The 27,058-nt window shown below is 39.1% G+C and overlaps 1 protein-coding gene across 1 annotated transcript in view; it reads left to right on the top strand.

Moving 5' to 3' along the window:
- LOC113893534 (histone H2B type 2-E-like) overlaps positions 1 to 17,061 on the top strand; it is a 47,639-nt gene extending 30,578 nt beyond the window's left edge. Inside the window, exons 2-3 of the mRNA XM_027543471.1 lie at positions 15,892 to 16,246; positions 17,040 to 17,061. Coding sequence (XP_027399272.1) covers positions 15,892 to 16,246; positions 17,040 to 17,061 — 377 coding nt within the window. The remainder of the gene's footprint in view (positions 1 to 15,891; positions 16,247 to 17,039) is intronic.
- The last annotated feature ends 9,997 nt before the right edge of the window (positions 17,062 to 27,058 follow it).

Consider the following 27,058-nt stretch of genomic DNA (forward strand, 5'->3'; position numbering starts at 1 on the left):
CAGAAAACGAAGATTATGGCATCCGGTCCCATCACTTCATGGGAAATAGATGGGGAAACAGTGAAAACAGTGTCAGACTTTATATTTTGGGGCTCCAAAATCACTGCAGATGATGACTGCAGCCATGAAATTAAAAGATGCTTACTCCTTGGAAGGAAAGTTATGACCAACCTAGATAGCATATTCAGAAGCAGAGACATTACTTTGCTAACAAAGGTCCATCTAGCCCAGGCTATGGTTTTTCCTATGGTCATGTATGGATGTGAGAGTTGGACTATGAAGAAGGCTGAGCGCCGAAGAATTGATGCTTTTGAACTGTGGTGTTGGAGAAGACTCTTGAGAGTCCCTTGGACTGCAAGGAGATCCAACCAGTCCATTCTGAAGGAGATGGGTCCTGGGATTTCTTTGAAAGGAATGATGCTAAAGCTGAAACTCCAGTACTTTGGCCACCTCATGTGAAGAGTTGACTCATTGGAAAAGACTCTGATGCTGGGAGGGATTGGGGGCAAGAGGAGAAGGGGACGACAGAGGATGAGATGGCTGGATGGCATCACTGACTTGATGGACGTGAGTCTGAGTGAACTCCGGGAGTTTGTGATGGACAGGGAAGCCTGGTGTGCTGTGATTCATGGGGTCGCAAGGCTCGGACACGACCGAGCGACTGAACTGAACTGAATATATATACAAATATATACATTATTTATAATTTTAATTATTTGATATATAATTATTTTATGTGGTGATAAGGGCTACAAGAACAAAAGATAGGAAAGAGGGATGGTAAGTGTGGAGGCATTGACAGTAGTGAGAGGGAGATTTTTAAAAAGGTGGTCAGGGAGGGAATTGCAAAGGCATTAATATCTCAGTAAAGATCTGAAGGACGCTGTTATAGGCTGGGAAATGCCTCTTTCCCCAAAAGATCCTAATCTCTGAAAACTAGGATTGTCACCTTATACGGAAAAATGAAAAAGAAAAAATGTATTTGCATATATAATTAAAGTAAGGATTTTGAGATGGTGAGATTATCCTGGATTATCCAGTTGGGCCCTAAATGCTAAAGGTAATTACGTAAGAAAAGAAGAGTTTTTACCCATAAACAGAAGAGAAAGAAAATTGATCACCGAGTCAGATAATAACATAATGTGCCCACAAGTTAAGGAATGTTGGTAGACACCAGAAGCTGGAAGACGAATCTACCCAGAACCTCCAGAGGAATCATAGCACTGTTGATACTTCAGTTTTAGCCCTGTTATACCTGTTTTATATTTACGGCCTCCAGAACAAAGATAAAAGTATTTGCATTGTTAAGCCCTGAATTTGTAGTAATTTGTTAGAGCAGCCATAGGGAGCTATTACAAGGCCGAGGACACAAATAATGCAGACCTCCAGGGGTAAAGCAGATTAGAAGGGGAAATATCAAGAGCTATCTTTTGAACATGGTAAATGTGAGAAATCTATTAGACATCTGTGAAAGAGATAGTCATTAGTAGTTCAGGGGAGAGCTCCAGTCTAACTCAATAAATCTAGCAATTATCATCATGTAGATTGTTGTGACACCATGGGACCAGATAATTAAGATATTCAGAAAAGAGAAAAACTCGTCACTGAGCTCCAGAACCCTCCAGTATTAGAGAAGATTATAAGAGTGAGCTAGAAAAGAAGGCTGAGAGAAGAGTGATTTGAGTGGTAAGAGGAAATCAGGTAAGAATTGTACCCTGGAAGTCAGTGAAGAAAGGGTCTTAATGAGGATTGTGCTACTGCTGCAGTACTGTGCTCCGTCATGTCCAGGTCTTCGCAGTCTCAATATTGAGTTACAAATCATGGACCTTCACCTTGGCCATTCTGTGTTCTGTGGATCTGGTTTTACTCTTGTTAAACCAAAAGTATTTCCTCCAATTTGTTCCCTGTATTTTCTCATTATATTTATCACATAGAAATACTTTTATTGTCACGATTCTAAGCTCTAAAGTGATTTAAAGTTAAATGTATATACATAATGACCAGCAAAATATTGGGCTCTTAATAAATATTTAATGAATATTTGCTGAATAAGCAAATATATAATTTTATTATTGTTAAACATATTATGATTGACATTTTGTAAATGGTTCATCACAATCACAAACTAATTGTTTACCAAAGCAAGGTAATAGTGAAATTCATTTTCAAAAACCCCCACCTGGACCTCACTAAACCAAATGGAATTATGATTACCTCTGGAGATAATAAAGCACATCTCTTTTAAGGCTCATCTACTCAGAGCCATGCTTTTCACATGCCTAATAGAAATTATCTCATTTATATAGAATACGTAAGTCAGGTCCACACATTATAGTTATTAGTGATTTGTAAGATATAGTAATGCTATATCCCAAGGGGGGCACCAATTCTGAAGCCACCTTATTATTTCTTTACTTATGACAAGAAGTTAGCAGTGAAGAACAAGTTGCTGTGCACAATGTCTCATTCCTTGATAGCTGAGGATATTAATTCACGAGCTCAAGGCAAGGACATTGATCTTTTTAGCCATCCAGAAATAAAATGGCATGTAGAGCTATTCCAGCACAGTTTTTCCCCCTCCCTTGAAGGTTCTTTTTCACATTAAGAATAGAAATGTAGCCACTCTCTTCTGAGGAAAGATGGCAAATATGACCATGGGTTTAGAGATGCTTAGTCTCGTTAATGTCCTTTTGGATGAGCAATGCAGTATGACCCAGATAATAAACATACACTATGTTTATCAGCTCCTCAGAAGCAAAACTTTTCCTCTCCTTCTGGATTAAGTTAGTATCTCCTCATATTGACCCCAAAGAGATCAGGGCTGAGCCTAGATGAGTGTCCAGTCATACACGAGGTGGAAAATATGGATGAAAGGATAAAACACACAGACTTCTATACAAATGTTTTCAATTCCCCCATAATAGATGAGTGAATTAACATGCAGCCAGAATTCCCTGCCCAAATTACACCCGTTTTCACAGGCAGCTTGAATATACTATGATATGTGGATGCATACACATACACACAAAGGAATTTATTTTTTCCACCAATGTTGCAGAACACATGTTGAGTATAAAATGTCATACTGAGCAATGCAAAGGAGGGGAAATTGAGCTAGAGTAACAAGATCCAGCCATTAAAAAATTCCAAAATTAAGTAGGAAAATGAGAAAAAACACCAGTTAATGCACATATATATAATAAACATTGGCATCAATAAATATGTAATTATATTATAGAATATATACATCTGTTCAATATTAACCCTATGGTGCTTGCACACTTTGTTGTAATGGTTTTGGACTAAAAGTCACTGAATTTCAGAATACAGTGAACTAGTGTTGTAACTGGCCTTAAGAAAATGGCAAGTATTATGAAATGTCCTGTTTTAACAGAAAAATTTTAAAACCATATATTTTGAGGTCAGAAAAACTGGGTTCCAGTCATCCTTGTATTTTATCATTTGAACATTATGTACCCTCCCTGAAGGCAAGTACCCTAGTATAAAAGTTGATAAAAAATACAACCATACTATTTCAAAGGGTTTTATTTTGATATTTAAATAAGACAACATATGTAAAATTTAGTCTCTGAAATAGGTACTCAATATATATGGGAAGGCAATATGGTAGTATTATTAGGTAATTAATTTATGGAATCAGAAATAAAGTAAGATTTAAATGCTGGCTTTGCCATCATTTAGTACTTTTTAATACATTTGATATGTTATTTACTTCTGTGGGCATAACTTATCTGTAAAATAGAGTCATAAATATAAGTAACATTTCCTCCTGTGTTTTCACACAGATGACACCACTCTTATGGCAGAAAGTGAAGAGGAACTAAAGAGCCTCTTGATGAAAGTGAAAGAGAAGAGTGAAAAACCTGGCTTAAAACTCAACATTCATAAAACTAAGATCATGACATCCTGTCCCATCACTTCATGGCAAATAGATGGGGAAACAATGGAAATAGTGAGAGAATTTATTTTCTTGGGCTCCAAAATTACTTCAGATGGTAACTGCAGCCATGAAATCAAAAGACTCTTTCTCTTTGGAAGAAAAGCTATGACAAACCCAAACAGCATATTAAAAAGCAGAGACATTATTTTGTTGAAAAAGGTATATCTAGTCAAAGCTATGGTTTTTCCAGTAGTTGTGCATGGATATGAAAGTTGGACCATAAAGAAAGCTGAGTACTGATGAATTGATATTTTGAACTGTGGTGTTGGAAAAGACTCTTGAAAGCTCTTTGGACTGCAAGGAGATCCAACCAGTCCATCCTAAAGAAAACCAGTCCTGAATAGTCATTGGAAGGACTGATGCTGAAGCTGAAGCTCCAATATTTTGGCCACCTGATGTGAAGTCTTTTCCTGACTTATTGGAAAAGATCCTGATGCTGGGAAAGACTGAAGGCAGGAGGAGAAGGGGACAACAGAGGATGAGATGGTTGGATGGCATCACCAACTTGATGAACATGAGTTTGAGCAAGCTCCAGGAGTTGGTGATGGGCACGGAAACCTGGAATGCTACAGTCCATGGGGTCACAAGCAGTTGGACACTACTGAGTGACTGAACTGATCTGTGTGTTTCAACATAGCCCCTGGGTTTATGTTTTATCACAAAATGTGCCACACTGCTATACAACTACTCATTTATTTCTCTGCAACCACTATGAGAAAAAAATGCTCCTGTTTTCAGGTACCACACTAAGTTTAACAACATATATCCAAAATCTACCACATAATAAATTATATATATATATATATATATATATATATATATATATATATAGGATCAATGGTTGAATTATCTATAAGTGTATTGCCTTTCTAAATGTAGTCTAAATGCCATTTAGACTACAATCATAAATCGTGGTTAATATTATTTTCTCTCCTTCATATTCAAATCAAATATACAAGCAGATCATGTAGGTCAGTATCAAAAAAAAAAAAAAAAAAAACCCTCAACCAAAAATGGGTGGAAGATCTAAATAGACATCTTACCAAAGATGACATACAGATGTCCAAGAGGCATATGAAAAGATGCTCAACACCACTAATTGTTAGAGAAAGAGAAACCAAAACTACAATGAGTTATCACCTCACACCAGTCAGAATAACCATCATCAAAAAAGCTATAAACAAGACATACTGGAAAAAGTTTGGAGAAAAGGGAACTCTCCTACAGTGTTGGTGGAAATGTCAATTGATGCAGTCACTACAGAGAGCCCTATGGAGGTTCCTTAAAAAACTAAATACAGAGATGCCATATGACCAACAATCTCACTCTTGGGTATATATCCAGAGAGAACTCTTAATTCAAAAAGGTACATACACCCCAATGTTCATTGCAGCATTATTTACAATAGCCAGGGCATGGAAGCAACCTATATGTCCATCAACATAGTAATGGATAAAGAAGATGTGATACATATATAAAGTGGAATACTACTCAGCCATAAAAGATTGCCATTTGCAGCAACATGGATGGTTGTCATACTGAGTGAAGTAAGTCGGAAACAGAAAGACAAATATCATATAATATCACTTATATGTGGAATCTAAAAAAGTTGTACAAATGAATCTATTTACAAAACAGAAATAAAGTTACAAATGTAGAAAACAAACTTACGGTTACCAAGGGGCAAAGTCTGGGGAGGGACACACTGGGAGACTGGGATTGACATATACACATTATTATACATAAAATAGATAACGAATAAGATCCTACTGTACAGCACAAGGAACTCCACTCAATGCTCTGTAATGACCTCATTATAAAGGAGATTCTCCAAGCCAGGCTTCAGCAATATGTGAACCATGAACTTCCTGATGTTCAAGCTGGTTTTAGAAAAGGCAGAAGAACCAGAGATCAAATTGTCAACATCCGCAGGATCATGGAAAAAGCAAGAGAGTTCCAGAAAAGCATATATTTCTGCTTTATTGACTATGTCAAAGCCTTTGACTGTGTGGATCACAATCAACTGTGGAAAATTCTGAAAGAGATGGGAATACCAGACCACCTGACCTGCCTCTTGAGAAATGTGTATGCAGATCAGGAAGCAACGGTTAGAACTGGACATGGAACAACAGACTGGTTCCAAATAGGAAAAGGAGTTCGCCAAGGCTGTATATTGTCACCCTGTTTATTTAACTTATATGCAGAGTACATCATGAGAAACACTGGACTGGAAGAAACACAAGCTGGAATCAAGATTGTCGGGAGAAATATCAATCACCTCAGATATGCAGATGATACCACCCTTATGGCAGAAAGTGAAGAGGAACTCAAAAGCCTCTTGATGAAAGTGAAAGTGGAGAGTCAAAAAGTTGGCTTAAAGCTCAACACTCAGAAAATGAAGATCATGGCATCTGGTCCCATCATTTCATGGGAAATAGATGGGGAAACAGTGGAAACAGTGTCAGACTTTATTTTTCTGGGCTCCAAAATCACTGCAGATGGTGACTACAGCCATGAAATTAAAAGATGCTTACTCTTTGGAAGGAAAGTTATGACCAACCTAGATAGCATATTCAAAAGCAGAGACATTACTTTGCCAACAAAGGTTCGTCTAGTCAAGGCTATGGTTTTTCCTGTGGTCATGTATGGATGTGAGAGTTGGACTGTGAAGAAGGCTGAGCACCGAAGAATTGATGCTTTTGAACTGTGGTGTTGGAGAAGACTCTTGAGAGTCCCTTGGACCACAAGGAGATCCAACCAGTCCATTCTGAAGGAGATCAGCCCTGGGATTTCTTTGGAAGGACTGATGCTAAAGCTGAAACTCCAGTACTTTGGCCACCTCATGCAAAGAGTTGACTCATTGGAAAAGACTCTGATTCTGGGAGGGACTGGGGGCAAGAGGAGAAGGGGACGACAGAGGATGAGATGGCTGGATGGGATCACTGACTCGATGGACGTGAGTCTGAGTGAACTCCGGGAGTTGGTGGACAGGGAGGCCTGGCGTGCTGCAATTCATGGGGTTGCAATGAGTTGGACACGACTAAGCGACTGATCTGATCTGATTTTCTCAAAAACAAAGCAACATGATAAACAAGAAAGATTTTACAGTGAGCTTTGCATACAATATATAATTTAAAGTTAATCCTCTTACAAATTAAAATTGTTTCCAGAAGCTTTATAAAATAAGCATTATTAGACTTGTTTTATATGTTTAAATTTGGTTGTTACAGTTTTTTCCAAAGTATTGTGATATTTCTCTATACATATTATAAAAACCAGGTAACATTAATTTATACAAGCCTAAATCTATCCTGGCCAGCAAGACTTGCCTGAGTCCAAAATGCACACATGATTCTATGTAAGTAAAGACAGCATGAGTCAGATAAGAAACTGATCAGTCTTCCCTGCGTGGAATGAAAAATAATTGAAGTTAAATGTTGTTCATGACTATTCAATCACTAACCTGGAGGGAGAAAACTTAAATTTGTGTATTGTAAACCCACTGGTACTCAACCAACAGTCTTCTGTCCTGATGTTGGGGGACTTGGGGTGGGGATGTGATTCACAATTACATATAATGTTCTCATTATGATTTGTCTGGTAGTGTACATCTGATAACAGTCCTCATGACAATAATATTTCCTACTGGAAGTTAATAAATTAGCATTCTGGATTTGTGTGTGTGTGTGTGTGTGTGTGTGTGTAAACTGCCTGTCTTTCCATTCACTTGGGAGAATGTGTTACATGTCTCCTGGTGAGGTCACATCCTATTCTACTGTGAAGACTTCATGTTGAAATATATGAGTCAGTTTCCCTAAAATGACTAAATGTAATCAGAATCTATGTTAACAACTTACTGACCAGAGACATATTAATATGTCTTTTGCTACCCAAACGTTATTGACCAGAGTGTTTCTATATTCACTGACATAACAAATCGCCAGCCACAGGCATTAGTTTCTGCAAAAATCCCCTGGCCAATAATGTGTTAAGTTCACACTAACAATGACATTCTATAGCTTGTGTTTATTAAATAGGCCACTGAAAGTCTTTTTAACTTTAAATGAAAATTCTATAAGAATATTAAGAGAATAGGATGTTTCTTAGAGGAGGGCATGAGAACCACTCCAGTAGTCTTGCCAGAAGAATCCCATGGACAGAAGAGGCTGCTGGGCTATAGTCCCTAGGATCTCAGAGAGTCGGACTCGACTAAATGACTTAGCAGGCAGGCAGGGAAGATGTTTCTCGTTGTTATCACAAGTTGTCGCAACACAATAATTTCATGATATTTTTTCTAGGGACCAATACAGATAGATTAATTGTCTTCAAATGAAAGAGAATAGGTCTTTATTTCTAATATAATTAAATAATAAATTTAGAATAAGAAATAGTCTCTGGCATAATAATATATGCTAAACCAAAGAATAGTCTCTATTTTGTATTTCTACATTTTGGTGTGTAACAATCTCCAAGACTCGACAACTACATTAAGTTTTTATAGATCATTTGATGTTTTCATTCAACATCCTTCAGCCTCTTGTACATTGATTATTGATGTTTAGCTGACGTCACCAGTGCTAGGCCTATGGTAAGATAAAGCACTTGTAGTGGGCATAAATGCTAGGGATCTTCTAAAATGCTCAGATGGGCTTCTCTGGTGGCTCAGCAGTAAAGAATCTGCCTGCCAATGCAGGAGATGCAGGTTCGATCCTTAGGTCGGGAAGATCCCCTGGAGAAGGAAATGGCAACCCACTCCAGTATCCTTGCTTGGGGGATCTCATGGACAGAGGAGCCTGGTGGGTTACAGTCCTTGGGGTGACAAAACAGCTGGATAGGACTTAGTGACCATACCACAACAAAAACACTTAAATAAGCAAGATGCAAAATATTTCAATAAAAATTTCTTAAGAAATAAAGTTAATATAAATAAAGATTTATGGTGAACAAAATATCAAATAAACACATTATCAGTGTTTGAGTTTTTCTTTTGCTTCAGGTTCCAGTATGGCTCAACACAGCATATATCAAAATAACTTGCATTAGTCCAAACTATGGCTAGCTTATATTTCATTAGAAGAATATTAGGTGGCTTATAACATTGTTAGGAATTTAAAGAACTAGACTCATAGAGTTGACTCATCGGAAAAGACTCTGATGCTGGGAGGGATTGGGGGCAGGAGGAGAAGGGGACGACAGAGGATGAGATGGCTGGATGGCATCACTGACTCGATGGACGTGGGTCTAAGTGAACTCCGGGAGTTGGTGATGGACAGGGAGGCCTGGCATGCTGGGATTCATGGGGTAGCAAAGAGTCGGACACGACTGAGCGACTGAACTGAACTGAACTGAGACTCATAAAACGGATATGAAACAAAAATTTTAGGGAACAAGGTAGGCAACACTGTAGCAGTTTGATGAGCATGGGGTCAGTGTCATTTTTTCCATTGAATACATCATTGCCAGACTCTGAAATTAATAATTTTTAAACCTCTCTGCATCTTTGTGTCACTCTTCTAGATTCGAGTTCTTGGATGAAAACAGAAAATCAGCAGAACCCAGGACTAATGCATGCCTTAGTTTTTAAGAATTAGGTAGAGATAAATCTTCCTGTCAAGATCTCTACAGTGTCTTTAATCCATTGTATATTCTTGCCTCCTTTGTCAAAGATAAGGTGTCCATATGTGCGTGGACTTATCTCTGGGCTTTCTATTTTGTTCCACTGATCTATATTTCTGTCTTTGTGCCAGTACCATACTGTCTTGATGACTGTGGCTTTGTAGTAGAGCCTGAAGTCAGGCAGGTTGATTCCTCCAGTTCCATTCTTCTTTCTCAAGATAGCTTTGGCTATTCGAGGTTTTTTGTATTTCCATACAAATTGTGAAATTATTTGTTCTAGCTCTGTGAAGAATACCGTTGGTAGCTTGATAGGGATTGCATTGAATCTATAAACTCATTATCAGAGAAATTCAAATCAAAACCACTATGAGGCACCATTACACGCCAGTCAGAATGGCTGCGATCCAAAAGTCTACAAGCAATAAATGCTGGAGAGGGTGTGGAGAAAAGGGAACCCTCTTACACTGTTGGTGGGAATGCAAACTAGTACAGCCACTATGGAGAACAGTCTGGAGATTCCTTAAAAAATTGGAAATAGAACTGCCTTATGATCCAGCAATCCCACTGCTGGATTTCCCACTGAGGAAACCAGAATTGAAAGAGACACGTGTACCCCAATGTTCATCACAGCATTGTTTATAATAGCCAGGACATGGAAGCAACCTAGATGTCCATCAGCAGATGAATGGATAAGAAAGCTGTGGTACATATACACAATGGAGTATTACTCAGCCATTAAAAAGAATACATTTGAATCAGTTCTAATGAGGTGGATGAAACTGGAGCCTATTATACAGAGTGAAGTAAGCCAGAAAGAAGAACACCAATACAGTATACTAATGCATATATATGGAATTTAGAAAGATGGTAACAATAACCCTGTATATGAGACAGCAAAAGAGACACTGATGTATAGAACAGTCTTTTGGACTCTGTGGGAGAGGGAGAGGGTGGGATGATTTGGGAAAATGGCATTGAAATATGTATAATATCATATATGAAACGAGTCGCCAGTCCAGGTTCGATGCAGGATACTGGATGCTTGGGGCTGGTGCACTGGGATGACCCAGAGGGATGGTATGCGGAAGGAAGAGGGAGGAGGGTTCAGGATGGGGAACACATGTATACCTGTGGTGGATTCATTTTGATATATGGCAAAACCAATACAATATTATAAAGTTAAAAAATAAAATTAAACTTTAAAAAAAAGAAAAAAAAAGAAAAAAAAAAAGAAAATAAAATAAAGATCTCTACAGTGGAAGATTCCACTGAAATAAAAACATTCAATTTCAGGATAATAATAAAATGGCCAATATCTGTTATATTCATTATTATCTGAAGCCATGGATATATCAAAATAAAAACCCATTATTGCCAGTTGTTCAAATGTAAGGATAAAGATTAGAAATGAACAAAGAGAAAAGTGGTATCACAATAGAAAGAATAGCCTTTGAACTGGCCATTTAGATGTATAACTCAGATTTATAACTCAGTCAAAAACTTCAGCTAGGTTAAAAATAACAATAGGAAAATATAAATATTCCTGAAGGAGTAATAGGTAATTTCCTTAGTATTAAAACTAGAATCGCTTATGCAGTGCTCAAATAAACTTTTGCTTACAAGACAAAAAGCAAATTCAAGGCACTCTAGATAAAAATCCAAAGGAGAATACTTCCTTTTATCCAAGTATTACAGATATACTAAATAGGTTATTTAAGAATGTGTGTGCATATAAGGCAGAGTATTAATAAGCAACCACTTGATAGTTCATGATGAGGTTGGTACATTTTTCAAAGCAAATATACACAACCAAATTGCCCTCCAAAATCATTTCAAGGCTCTAGATATTGATGAAAATAAATCAACAAGTTAAAAAAATAAAAAGAAAAGAAATCTGTGGGAAAAAAGCTTAGTCCGCAGCCTTCTTGCCTAGGTTACTGCAATCCACCCAGACTCAACGGCTGCAGTAACTTCATGGTATTGCTATGAAGACCAACAGAGTTACTTGTTAGAGGGACAAATTTTATTTGGAATAGAAGGTGAGAAAAAACGTGATGTTCAGAATTTTCAGGAAAAGCAGAAAATGCCACAGGAAAGCATGGACAAATTATGCAGCTCCCCATTAGCCTAAAGTTTCTGTTCATACTGGGGTGAAGAGTGAATGATATCCGCCAGATGGGAGACTGTGAAAATGAGACAGTCGCAAGGGGTTGGCTTATAAGCTCTCCCTACATCTCTATTTGACTAGGAAGTTACATCCATGTACGAGGAAACTGAGAGGGTCCAGGGGAAGGTCAAAGTGAAGGCATACTTGAGACGTGGCTGAATGGTGAAATGCTTCCCAGTCCACAGACAGACAGATCAGCAAAGGGAGGAAGCTTTACATGATCACAATGTTTGAGTATAACTTTTGCCTAAATCATTGGCTGAATATTATGGTAAGTAGGCATAGGACACTCCTTCAGATGCTACGCTAAAAAAATAATAACAAGAAATAAAAATCTGAACACAGACTTCAGTGACAACTACAGAGAAGATATATTCCAGAGATTAATGGCAGGGAAGTTAAAAAGACTTGCCACAGAAAAACCAACTCAAGTCAAAATATCAAATTTCAATGAAAAAATTACAAGAAATTCACAAGAACAAACAATCAAAGAAAAAACTTCAGGCTACTGTAACTTTAAGTCGGGGAAAAAAAAAAAAAACAGCAGTCAATATAAATGGATTCTGAGGTCACATATTGGATTTAACAAACAAGGATTTCAAAGAGACTATTATAAATATATTCAAAGATTTGTAGCAACTGTTAAAACATTGAAAAGAAAATGGCACAAAAAGGGAGAATCTCCATAAACAAAACAGAAAACAGACTCTAGAATTGAAAAATATAGTAACAAATGACAAATTCACTAGATGGGCTCAAAGAAAACTTAAGAGGGCAGAAGAATCAGTGAATTAAAGAAAGAACAATAGAAATTATGCTATTTGAAAAACAGAGAGAAAAAAAATCAAAGAAAAATGAACAGAGCCTCAAGATGGGAAAATAGCAAGTCTAACAATATTTTTAATGGCAGTATGAATAAATCTACTAAAATTCATTGAGCTGTGCACTTAAAATGAATGTATTTTTGGTATTCAAATTTAACCTCCACAAAGGTTTTTCTTTTTAAAGTATCCAAACATTTTTGTTGTCTTTTCCTTTAATAATATCTGTATTCAGTTCAGTTCAGTCGCTCAGTCATGTCCGACTCTTTGCAACCCCATGACTCGCAGCACGCCAGGCCTCCCTATCCAACACCAACGCCTGGAGTTCACTCAAACTCACGTCCATCAAGGCAGTGATGACATTCAGCCATCTCATCCTCTGTCATCCCCTTCTCCTCTTGCCACCAATCCCTCCCAGCATCAGAGTCTTTTCCATGCGTCACCTCTTCGCATGAGGTGGCCAAAGTACTGGAGTTTCAGCTTTAGCATCATTCCTTTCAAAGAACACCCAGGGCTAATCTCCTTTAGAATAGACTGGTTGAATCTCCTCGCAGTCCAAGGGACTCTCAGGAGTCTTCTCCAACACCACACTTCAAAAGCATCAATTCTTCAGCACTCAACCTTCTTCACAGTCCAACTCTCACATCCATACATGACCACAGGAAAAACCATAGCCTTGACTAGATGGACCTTTGTTGGCAAAGTAATGTCTCTGCTTTTCAATATGCTATCTAGGTTGGTCATAACTTTCCTTCCAAGGTAGTAAGCATCTTTTAATTTCATGGCTGCTGTCACCATCTGCAGTGATTTTGGAGCCCCCCCAAAAAAGTCTGACACTGTTTCTACTGTGTCCCCATCTATTTGTCATGAAGTGATGGGACCAGATGCCATGATCTTCATTTTCTGAATGTTGATCTTTTAGCCAACTTTTTCACTCTCCTCTTTCACTTTCACTTTCATCAAGAGGCTTTTTAGTTCCTCTTCACTTTCTGCCATAAGGGTGGTGTCATCTGCATACCTGAGGTTATTGATATTTCTCCCGACAATCTTGATTCCAGCTTGTGCTTCTTCCAGCCCAGTGTTTCTCATGATGTACTCTGCATATAAGTTAAATAAGCAGGGTGACAATATACAGCCTTGACGAACTCCTTTTCCTATTTGGAACGAGTCTGTTGTTCCATGTCCAGTTCTAACTGTTGCTTCCCGACCTGCATACAGATTTCTCAAGAGGCATATCAGGTGGTCTGGTATTCCCATCTCTTTCAGAATTTTCCACAGTTTATTGTGATCCACACAGTCAAAGGCTTTGGCATAGTCAATAAAGCAGAAATAGATGCTTTCTGGAACTCTCTTCCTTTTTCGATGATCCAGTGGATGTTCGCAATTTGATCTCTGGTTCTTCTGCCTTTTCAAAAACCAGCTTGAACAACAGGAAGTTCATGGTCCACGTATTGCTGAAGCTCCAAGCCAGGCGGCTTGGAGAATTTTGAACATTACTTTACTAGCATGTGAAATGAGTGCAATTTTGCGGTAGTTTGAGCATTCTTTTGCATTGCCTTTCTTAGGGATTGGAATGAAAACTGACCTTTTCCAGTCCTGTGGCCACTGCTGAGTTTTCCAAATTTGCTGGCATATTGAGTGCAGCACTTTCACGGCATCATCTTCCAGGATTTGAAATAGCTCAACTGGTATTCCATCACCTCCACTACCTTTGTTCGTAGCGATGCTTCCTAAGGCTCACTTGACTTCACATTCCAGGACGTCTGGCTCTAGGTCAGTGATCACACCATCATGATTATCTTGGTCATGAAGATCTTTTTTGTACAGTTTTTGTGTGTATTCTTGCCACCTCTTCTTAATATCTTTTGCTTCTGTTAGATCCGTACCATTTCTCTGCCTTCTCGAGCCCATCTTTGCATAAAATGTTCCCTTGGTATCTCTAATTCTCTTGAAGAGATCTCTAGTCTTTCCCATTCTGATGTTTTCCTCTTTGCATTGATCGCTGAGGAAGGCTTTCTTATCTCTTCTTGCTATTCTTTGGAACTCTGCATTCAGATGCTTATATGTTTCCTTTTCTCCTTTGCTTTTTGCTTCTCTTCTTTTCATAGCTATTTGTAAGGCCTCCCCAGACAGCCATTTTGCTTTTTTGCATTTCTTTTCCATGGGGATGGTCTTGATCCCTGTCTCCTGAACAATGTCATGAACCTCTGTCCATAGTTTTTCAGGCACTCTATCTATCAGATCTAGGCCCTTAAATCTATTTCTCACTTCCACTGTACAATCATAAGGGATTTGATTTAGGTCGTACCTGAATGGTCTAGTGGTTTTCCCTACTTTCTTCAATTTCAGTCTGAATTTGGCAATAAGGAGTTCATGATCTGAGCCACAGTCAGCTCCCGTTCTTGTTTTTGCTGACTGTGTAGAGCTACTCTTATTTTATGCTCAAGAAATATGTGGAGAGAGTGATTAAAAGACATTAGGCAAATTTTAGGCATTGGGCAAGAATATTTCTTTACCTGAAAGAATGAATAAAATATTCTTAACCAACTGCAATATAGACTTGAATTTTCTGTTTTTGTAACTATCTTTACATTAGCATGTGACTATAGAACTCACACCTAACTGGCTTAGAATAAAACTGTCCCCCCAAATTAGGTTTTATATTTAAGACTAGCTATGTTTTTCAGATTAAAAACAGAAGTTAGAACCACTGATAAGCACTGCCAGTTCTCTTGTCAACCATAAGCATCACCATCCTGACTCCCTGCAACATCTTTCAAACCAATCTCCCTCCATCTGCATTTGTTTTACTCTTTACAAGACATGTTTGATGTCTTGTCAAGTTATGCCTAGCTTTCTAGCCAATGCCACATCATTCTCATTCTTCTTCAAACTCTGCTCACTGAGACCTTCATTTAATCCTTGAAATTACACCTCAGGGCTTTTGCACCATCCTTTCTCTGACCAGTATACGATACCATAACTTTCCCTTAGTTAATACCCATGTATATCTCGCTCACCACAAGTATGGACAATTTGGAAATCAGTAATATTTGCTTCATGAGACAGAATAACTGATTAAAAGCAACTTTTACAAGCCTTGAGTTTATTGTAATATATTATAATAGTGATTTGGGCTTCCCTTGTGGCTCAGCTTGTAAAGAATCCAAGGGGGAGACCTGGGTTCGATCCCTGGATTGGGAAGATCTCCTGGAGAAAGCAAAGGTACCCACTCTAGTATTCTGGCCTAGAGAATTCCATGGATTGCATAGTCCATGGGGTTGCAAAGAGTAGGACACTACTGAGTGACTTTCCCTTTCTAATAGAACCGGCTAAGTCTGCTCCTTCCCCTAAAAAGGGCTCTAAAAAAGCTGTGACCAAGGCCCAGAAGAAGGACGGCAAGAAGCGCAAGCGCAGCTGCAAGGAGAGCTACTCCATGTACGTGTACAAGGTGCTGAAGCAAGTCCATCCGGACATCAGTATCTCGTCCAAGGCCATGGCAATCATGAACTCCTTCATCAATGACATTTCTGAGTGCATCGCTGGCGAGGCATCGTGCCTGATGCATTACAACAAGCACTCGACTATCGCATCCAGGGAGATCCAGACTGCCTTGTGCTTGCTGCTACCTGGGGAGCTGGCCAAGCACTCTGTGTCGGAGGGCACTAAGGCTGTCACCAAGTATACCAGCTCCAAGTAAATATAATATGCCTAGCCGCTGTTAATGGAGAAGGCAATGGCACCCCACTCCAGTACTCTTGCCTGGAAAATCCCATGGATGGAGGGCCTGGTGGGCTGTAGTCTACGGGGTCGCTAAGAGTCGGACACGACTGAGCGACTTCACTTTCACTTTTCACTTTAGCATTACAATTACATCAAGCCTCTAGGTTGCTTTGATTCTCTTGGTAACAAGATGGCTCTTGCAACTCAGCTTCAATCCTTCCAAAGGCTGGGGAAAGGAGGTGTAGGGTTGGGCAGAAAAATTAGCTTTCTTAATAGTAGAAATAAGAATATTTTCTATAGCATGCTCGGAAAACAACTTCTTTCACTTCATTCAACAGAATTCAACAAGCAACCACCCTTGTATTCAAAAAATTCAAGGGAGTACAAAGTGAGCTTCTGGCAAAGAACAATATGCATCCTCATGTAACTGAATATTCTGTCATCCAGAACAAAGTCAAGTTCTCTTAGTAAAGATGAGAGGAACAGCTATGAGTTAATAACTAACTGTGTTTGTCATCATTACTGTTTTCATAGTAATTTGATTTTTGTGTGTCATTTCCACTGAGACTCTAAGCCTCATAAAGTCAGGAACTGGAGATGACTGGCTCACTGCTAGGACCCCAGGACTTAACAATATAAAAGTGAAATATAAATGATCTCCTAAACATAGTCACTGTGAAAATTCAAATTTCACACAGAAATAAAAACAATAAGCTTAACACAAGGCTTTTTTTTTTTTTTTTTTTTTTAGAGGTGTTCTTCCCAGGGGATAGTTAATAACACCAAGAGACATTTTTGATGATCACAAGGACAGGGGGAGATACTGTGTGCATTGAGCGGGTAAAGGACAGGAATTTTGCCAAATGTGTTACAATACATATTAATAGATAGCTCCTACACAAAAACTTGTCCCATCTAAACTGTTGTAATAACAGGTCTATGCCCACAGTACCAAGGCTGAAAAACTCTTGCTTAAGCCTGTTTCATTAAATTTGTAGTATTCTAGAAAGAATGAAATATAGCTTCAGCAACCACTTTTCCTATTTTACCTTCACACCTTTCTATCATTTTTCTGAGAGAAAGAAAAATACATAGAATATACACAATAGAATCAGAGAAGGCAATGGCAACCCACTCTAGTACTCTTGCCTGGAAAATCCCATGGATGGAGGAGCCTGGAAGGGTCCATGGGGTCGCTGAGGATCGGACACGACTGAGCGACTTCACTTTCAGTTTTCACTTTCATGCATTGGAGAAGGAAATGGCAACCCACTCCTGTTCTTGTCTGGAGAATCCCAGGGATGGGGAGCCTGGTGGGCTGCCGTCTATGGGGTCGCACAGAGTCGGACACAACTGAAGTGACTTAGCAGCAGAAGCAGTAGCAGCATACAATAGAATATATACAACATATACATTGTATCACTGCTCCTGATTGAGTTTGAAAAGTTCAGGACCAGCACCCCCAGGATGAGTTAGAAAGGCATTTGTATTCCCTGTTCTCTTGTACGTCTCAGAGCCCATCCTTATAATCTAGGATGATTTTGCCTCAAGATCCTTAACTTAATTCCATCTTCAAAGAGCCTTTTTCCAAATGAGATAACATTTATAGATTCCAGGGATTTGATGAAGGTATCTTTTTGAAACTCATTTTTCACCTTACCACATCAATCATTTGATATTTTCTTTTATTTTGAAGATGAGCTTTTAAAAGATTCCATATCTCAGTCATTTGATCATAGAAAGGCTACTTTTGATTTAAAATATAATCCATATTTACATGTCTATGTCTAAACGACCTGTTAGTTACAAAAGTCTCAACCATTTGTTGCTTTGCTATAGGGATATTTTACCCCTCTGTTATAGAACTGACAAATACCTTGCTCATTACCTGTTAACATCATCTGTTTATCCTTTCACAATTAACAGTATTAAACAGAGTATTAAGAGATATCTAGAACATTCTTTCTCAATACTGAAATCTGCTGTCTTGGTCTTATACACCATGGCATGTGTGTTATCCTATGAAATGTCCTCTGACATTTTAATCTTTCTTATTGTTAAAAACTGAATTTTTTTGCAAATATTTCCAAATATATTTCCTTATTAAACTGATTTGCACTATGATTAAATATCTTAATTTCTCAAGGGAATTTCAAAAGGAAGAAATTATCTTTATATGGTGAGATACAGTACACAAATTTATTGTGATCATTTTGAAATGTATAGAAAAAAAATCACTATGCTTTATAATAGGAACTAACAAGAGTTGTAGGTCATTTATACTTCAAAAAGAAACAAATAAACTCATAGAAATGGTGATCAGATTTGTTGTTCCCAGAGGCAGGGTATAGGGAGAGTAGGCATTTGGATAAAGACAGTGGAAAAGTACCTTAAAAAAAATGAATACTAGGGATTTAGTGTACAATGATAGGTGGCAGAGTGGTAAAGAATCCATCTGCCAATGAAGGAGATGCAGGAGATGTGGGTTTGATAACCTGGGTCAGGAAGATTCACTGGAGGAGGAAATGGCAACCCACTCCAGTATACTTGCCTGGGAAATCCCATGGATGTAGGAGCCTGGCAGACTACAGTTCATAGCATCACAAAGAGTCTGACATGACTGAGCACAATGATAATGAAAAAGTGATAAACACAATTAATATTGCTGTATGTTATAGATAAAAATTAAGAGAGTAAATACTAAGAGTTCCCATTATACATAAAAAGTGTTTCCTATTTCTTTACTTTTGTATCTATATGGATAATGAATATTTAGTAAACTTATTGTGATAGTCATTTCATGATGTAAGTCAAATCATTATGTTTTGCACTTTAAATTTATATAGAGCTGTATGTCAATTACATCTCAATAAAACCAAAAGAAAAAAAGTGTATATCTGCACTTTTTAATTTAATTTTCATTGTATATCTAATAAAATATATATTAACAAGCATATAAAAGGGTTGATAAAGAACTTCCCTCCACCATCCTAGGTTCTGTGACTAGGATCTATCTACTGAATTGACAAAAGACAGATTAACAAGAGAAAAGCATAGAAATTTTATTATTCTTCCATACACGTAAGAGCATTCATAGGAAAAAGTGAAAATCCAAAGAAGCAATTAGGCTTGAGATAGCTTATAGGCTTCTTAACAAAGAATAAGTTTGAAGAGAAGAGACAAGACAAAGGAAAAGAGTACTAAGTCTCCAGGGGTGATAACCTACAGGAAAGTAACTTGGAAAAATGGGGGAAACTAAGGAAGAATCTGTGGTGCTAGAGTGTCAGGAGCTGCGTTAGGCATTACTGACAAAATGGAGGCACGGCCCCAACCCCCTGTCTTCATCTCACAGGCACGGTCCCGGGATGAAGGAGTTGGGCCTTGTGATTCTGACTTGTTCTTTCCTTTTTTCGGTTGAGTTGGCTGGAAAGAATGTTAAGGTGCTTGAGAGAAGCATGAGAAAGCACAAAGCCTTCTGCAGTTGTGCCCAGAAAATAATCTATAAAATAACCATTGACATTTGTTCAAGGATCTTTACAAAGAATGTCCCAGGATGAGCACATAGGCCGCAGCTTGAGGCCATGGGAAGGACTGTTGTCTGAGACCTGTTTGTGAGGGAAATATTTATGGCAAAAGAAGTTTGCTGAGTTTAGGGCTTAGGAATAATTAAGAATAGCTAGAAGCCTTTTTAGGAGATACTGATCTTAAGATGCTAGGGGCAAACAGGATTTAGAAAGATAAGAAATAAACTGAGGAATGTGGCATGAGTTACAATGTAATCACAAGTTAAGTATAGAACACATAAGAGAAAGTAGATAATAGTAAAGAGAGAATCCCTGAAGCAGGAACTCTGTTTGAAGGACAACAATGATTTCTGGAGACAATAAATCTGGGTGGGGAAAACTAAAAATATCAAACCTCTGACCTAATGCTTTTGTCAAAGTGTAAAAGAAAACCTGAAGCTTGAAATAAACATGTAGTTCTGTACTATAAGTCAGAGGCTACATCATCATCCACCAACACCACTCACCCCTTCAGGCTGATTCTCTGGCTGCTGGAGCTGGCACTGGAGAAGACTCTTGTGAGTCCCTTGGACTGCAAGGAGATCCAACCAGTTCATCCTAAAGGAGATAAGTCCTAGGTTTTCATTGGAAGGACTGATATTGAAACTGAAACTCCAATACTTTGGCCACCTCATGCAAAGAGTTGATCACTGGAAAAGACCCTGATGCTGGGAGGGATTGGGGGCAGGAGGAGAAGGGGATGGCAGAGGATGAGATGGCTGGATGGCATCACAGACTCGATGCACATGAGTTTGGGTGAACTCTGGGAGTTGGTAATGGACAGGGAGGCCTGGCATGCTGTGATTCATGGGGTCACAAAGAATCAGACACAACTGAGTGACTGAACTGAACTAAAGGAAGATTCAGGTTAGTTTAGTAGGTCTGTTTGCACAGATTCATCTCAAGCTCAACTCCCAGTCTCTACTGATAAAAATGTCCTTTTCTCCCCAGTGCAGGGAAAGCATATTTCTCATAGGAAATTTTATTCCTTGCTTTTAAGTAGAAAGGGGAGATCAGCTTTCCTGCAGCTACTGTTTTTCAAGTGTCTTCAGCTCAAAATTATTAATATTGTAAGTGGCATGTCAAGAGGCAGGTTTATAAAGCACGTAGAGATACCTGGGTTGGGAAGATGCCCTAGAGAAGGAAATAGTAACCCACTCCCATATTCTTGCCTGGGCAATTCTGCCAACAGAGGATTGGGCAACAGTCTATGGGGTCGTGAAGAGTGAGACACACCTGAAGCGACTGAGTACCATACATACACCAAAAAGTGGGTAGAGAAAGAATAAGTGGTCTGTTTTGTATTTAGCAGTCTTGGCGGTCCTTTTATTTCCTAGAGATACAGTATCAGTCTCCTTAATGGGCTGCAGTTTGAACAGAAGTCATTGTAGTGTGGGAGCCTGTCTAACACCACAATGTCTATCTGATGTGAGAAATATACTACAGGACATATGTAAAAATAAAAGGTTGTACTAAAATATCACAGCAATTATTTGCTTGGCAACAAAGGTGAAAATATTTGTCAAAATTAGATAAGCCAAGAACAGAGGCAGTGGACAGGTTGTAGAGGTTGCAGCAGCAGACAAACTAGGAATTTGTTGGCAGCAATAGCAGCTGCCTTGAAAAATTTACATAGTTGTGTTTTTGCTTTCAGGAGATGGATGGACAATATTAAGGCCTTTTGGTGTGAGTTTTGAGTGTCCTAAGATAATGGGAAATAGATGGGGAAACAGTGGAAACAGTGTTAGATTTTATTTTTCTGGGCTCCAAAATCACTGCAGATGGTGATTGCAGCCATGAAATTAAAAGACGCTTACTCCTTGGAAGGAAAGTTATGACCAACCTAGATAGCATATTCAAAAGCAGAGACATTACTTTGCCAACAAAGATCCATCTAGTCAAGGCTATCGGAGAAGGCAATGGCACCCCACTCTAGTACTCTTGCCTGGAAAATCCCATGGATGGAGGAGCCTGGTAGGCTGCAGTCCATGGGGTCGCTAAGAGTTGGACACGACTGAGCGACTTCACTTCCACTTTCACTTTCATGCATTGGAGAAGGAAATGGCGGCCCACGCCAGTGTTCTTGCCTGGAGAATCCCAGGGATGGCGGAGCCTGGTGGGCTGCCTTCTATGGGGTCACACAGAGTCGGACACGGCTGGAGCGGTTTAGCAGCAGCAACAGTCAAGGCTATGGTTTTTCCAGTGGTCAGGTATGGAAGTGAGACTTGGACTGTGAAGAAAGCTGAGCACCGAAGAATTGATGCTTTTGAACTGTGGTGTTGGAGAAGACTCTTGAGAGTCCCTTGGACTTCAAGGAGATCCAACCAGTCCATTCTGAAGGAGATCAGCCCTGGGATTTCTTTGGAAGGAATGATGCGAAAGCTGAAACTCCAGTACTTTGGCCACCTCATGTGAAGAGTTGACTCATTGGAAAAGACTCTGATGCTGGGAGGGATTGGGGGCAGGAGGAGAAGGGGATGACAGAGGATGGCATCACTGACTCGATGGACGTGAGTCTGAGTGAACTTCGGGAGATGGTGACTGACAGGGAGGCCTGGCATGCTGCGATTCATGGGGTCGCAAAGAGTCAGACACGACTGAGCAACTGAACTGAAGTGAACTGAAGATAACTTGTCTTCTAAGTAGGTAAGTTATCTGTATCCATTGAAGTCTATATTTAGTGGCTTGATAGCCTTGTTCTGCTAGTGTCTTTAAGAGAATGAGTGAATATATAATATATAAAACTAACCTTACTTAGTTTTGTTACAAAGTAAAGGCCGTTAACACAGAGAATGATGGTAGAAACTTGGGTAAAGCCTAGAGTTTAAGCCAAATTTAAGGATTTGGGAAACTATTGAGGGAGAGTCAGAATAGCTCAAAGGTATTCAAATTCACATCAATTGTCTTCCTCAAAGTGTAAATGCAATGAGAAATTGTGCAATGGAAATAGAGAGCTGTGCAGTAGTCAGTGGCTGTAAATCAAGCTAAGTTAACAGGAATTGTGATAAGAATAGTAGTTGGATCGAGGAGTACACTAGATAAGGAATCACAAAAGCAGTTATATCTCTCACATTTTATAAAAATCAATGATTTGATTCCCATCTGAATCAAATATCCCTTCTTTCCTTACTGAAAAGATTGAGGCATTGCAGAATGAAGAAGTAAACATAAGAACACCCGACTTTATTATAGATTCAATTCTTTTTTTTTTTTTTTTTTTCTTTGCTTCTTGAGAAAGAGGGTGTTGGGCTACTGTTGGGACAACTTCATTCCTTTTTCAGAAAATGTGTAGGGGCACTGATTGCACTAAAGAGCAATCCAACTTCCTTTGCATGTGAGGACCAGAGACTAATTAGGGTATCTTTTAAGGCTGCTGTCCATCTCGGAGGACTTTAAATTGAGATAGATCTTCATCAGGGAAAGTATAAAATTGTGATTTGGTCTGAGGGTATGGAAATACAAACACTTTTCTCATTAGATTGTACAGTGGCATTAAATCTACATAATATGCTTCTACCTAAAATATTTGCTGATGAGGAATCAGAAACTAGAAAGATATGATGGGTGGTTAGAGGGCCTAAGGACTTTGCAGTCTGAGATTTGGCAATAAAATAGGTTGCCCAGAGACTCTGACAGCTTGAACAGAATTAGATATGATGGACAAATATAAATCCTCTAAGTAAATGGTAGAGAGAGTTGCACTGGTATCAGTCAAAATGTACAGTTTCTAATATTCTATCGTGTGTTGTGTGTTGTTGTGTTAAGTCACTTCAGTAGTGTCCAACTCTTTGTGACCCTATGGACTCTAGGTCACCATCTCTTCTGTCCATGGGATTCTCTAGGCAAGAATACTGGAGTGGGTTGCCATTTCCTTCTCCATGGGATCTTCACAACCCTAGGGATCGAACCCATGTCTCTTACATCTCCTGTACTGCCAGGAGTACACTAATGTAGTGGTACATTAGTACCACTAATGCCACCTGGGAAGCCCAATGTTCTCTTGGGTTAGCCAAAAAGTTCATTCAGGGTTTCCACGTTGTGGGAAAATCCCAAACAATGTTTTTGGCCAACCCAATATTTTAAGTTATGATGGGCTCTGAGGTGCAACTGAGTACTGACTAACCCCATCAATCTATGGAAAATTATCCCACAGAAGGGAAGAAAAAGACCCTCTGAGGCTGCTGGGGTCTAGGGATACTGTATTTAAGCTTACTTTTGTCTTATATGCAGAACAATTGCCTTTCCAATGTTCTGCTCTTTTACAATATCTGCAAATATCTTGAGATGGATAGGAAAGGCTCCAGAGTTGGCAAGAAAAATGAGTGGATATTAAGTTACCCGTAGAGTCATACTTCTGTTTTTTAAAGATTCAATTTGTGAGGTAAGGATTGTTGATTCCAATTTCTTTTTTCTGCTGCTTTCCTGAAAGCTATTTTCAAAGAATTAAATAGCAACTTGAATGATAACACTGAGAGATTGTCCTGCACAGCCAACCACACCATTCTGGATTTGTCTTATATTAGGGAGAAGATTTCTTACTAAGGAGGAAATAAAAAGATGTATATGTTTTGGCGCTTCAGGGTTTAATGCAGTGTGCCTTTGACCTTGGGATGCCCCTTCTTTCTGGGTGCACAAATCAATCTAAGACCTTAAATATCAGCCTCCAGATGATCACTGGAGGAGGACTTGGGGAAGTTTGAAACATTTTTTTTCTCTGTTAGGTTAGGGAAATTTCCCTTGTTGGGGGTGCGGGGGGTGCTGTCTGGATGGTCTTATAACTAGAGCTTAAGCATGGGTGGAAAGAACACTTCTTAGTAAATAGTTGAAGCCCTTATGATTGGGGCTGTGAATGACCACCAAACCTTCTACCTCTAAATTTGGTAGAATCTTTCAAAAGCCAAAGTAAAGGGCTTCATGTTTTAAAAGATATGGTGCTGGGCTTCTCTGGTGGCTCAGTGGTAACGAATCTGCCTGCCAATGCAGGGGACATGGGTTTGATCACTGACCCAACAAATACCACATGCTGTGGAGCAACTAAACCCTGTGTGACACAACTACTGAGCCTGTGCTCTATAGCCTGGGAGTTGCAACTACTGAGTCCACGTGCTGCAACTACTGAAGCCAGAACACCCTAGAGCTCATGGTCCACAACAACAAAGACAACACAATGAGAAGTTCATGCAGCACAACTAGAGAAAAGCCCGTAGTGCGATGAAGACCCAGCACACCCAAAAATAAACAAATGAAATAATTAAACAAATAAATAAATAAAGATCTGGTGATGTCCAAAGACATGTATTCATTGTGGTGGGGTCCCGGGATACATCCACAAGGGACAATGCATAAAAACGCTAAATCAGTTCAGTCACTCAGTCGTGCCCGACTCTTTGCAACCCCATAGACTGCAGCACACCAGGCTCCCTGTCCATCACCAAATCCCGGGGCTTACTCAAACTCATGTCCATCAAGTCACTGGTGCCATCCAACCATCTGATCCTCTGTCATCCCCTTCTCCTGCCCCCAATCCCTCCCAGCATCAGGGTCTTTTCCAAGGAGTCATTTCTTCGCATCAGGTGGCCAAAGTTTCAGCTTCAGCATCAGTACTTCCAATGACTATTCAGGACTGATTTCCCTTAGGATGGACTGGCTGGATCTCCTTGCAGTCCAAGGGACTCTCAAGAGTCTTCTCCAACACCACAGTTCAAAAGCATCAATTCTTCAGTGCTCAGCTTTCTTTATGGTCCAACTCTCACATCCACACCGAAGAAGGCAATGGCACCCCACTCCAGCATTCTTGCCTGGAAAATCCCATGGATGGCGGAGCCTGGTAGGCTGCAGTCCATGGGGTTGCTGAGAGTTGGATAAGACTGAGTGACTTCACTTTCACACATTGGAGAAGGAAAAGGCAACCCACTCCAGTGTTCTTGCCTGGACAATCCCAGAGACGAGGCGAGGCTGGTGGGCTTCCATCTATGGGGTTGCACAGAGTCAGCCACAACTGAAGTGACTTAGCAGCAGCAGCAGCACATCCATACATGACTAATGGAAAAACCATAGCTTTGACTAGATGGACCTTTGTTGGCAAAGTAATGTCTCTGCTTTTTAATATGCTGTCTAGGTTGGTCATAGCTTTTCTTCCAAGGAGCGTATTCTAATTTCATGGCTGCAGTCACCATCTGCAGTGATTTTGGAGTCTAAGAAAATAAATTCTATCACTATTTCCATTGTTTCCCCATCTATTTGCCATAAAGTGATGGGACCAGTTGCCATGATCTTAGTTTTCTGAATGTTGAGCTTTAAGAAAGGCTAAATAGAAACCCAGAAAGCAGGTAAAATAATAAGGGACATCAAAATGAGTCCTACTGCTTGACCCTGGGGCCTCTGTCTAGTTATTTCTTGACCATCAGTATTTACATAAGTAACCTGTATACCCAGTCCTGGAAATCAGGCTGGATTATTTTCTTTAACTTTTGCAGGATAGAGAAGAATGAGGTCAGTTGCAATTTTCTGGGCAAATTGAAGGAGTTGCAGAAATTGAAGGAGTTGCAGGGATTAAAGGAATTTTTTAGGAGGCTTGGTTGGATTTGGGAGGGGGGTTTGAGCCATGGGTCATAAGATCCAAAAGATCTTCTGGAAGTAAAGGGACAGGGACTTAGTGATAAATGAGGGTACTGCAGCATGGAAAGGAGTAATTCGCTGTGGATGTGGAATTCTGTTCTCATTTCTATTCTCATTTTACCTGTTAAAAGTGTCCATAAGGCTAGTCATAATATTCTTTGGTGTCTTTTTTTCAATTTGACCATTCCAAATGTACCAACAGGACATTTATTTAGGATGAGAGCTCTGTAACATTTTTTTTTTCCAAATATAAACGTTGCTCTCAAATAAAAAGATAAATCATCTGACCATTGACAAGTAGCCTATTTAAAGGTATACCTCCTTTTAATTGTCTTTAAATCCAACAAGTCTTTCTATAAAAAGACCTAGAGATAAATTTCGTCTCAATTTTTTTTATTATGGATTAAGAATTATACCCCCAGAGTGGGTACAGCCCATGATTCAAAAAGTCACTTATAAAGATATTTTAAGATACTGCAAAGCTACAGTAATCAAAACAGTATGGTATGGACAAAAAATAGACACACAGATCAATGGAAAACCATAGAGAGCTAAGAAAAAAAGCTAACTTATGGTCAATTAATATACA

The sequence above is a fragment of the Bos indicus x Bos taurus genome, chromosome 5 (assembly GCF_003369695.1).
Source record: "Bos indicus x Bos taurus breed Angus x Brahman F1 hybrid chromosome 5, Bos_hybrid_MaternalHap_v2.0, whole genome shotgun sequence".
Lineage (NCBI taxonomy): Eukaryota > Metazoa > Chordata > Mammalia > Artiodactyla > Bovidae > Bos > Bos indicus x Bos taurus.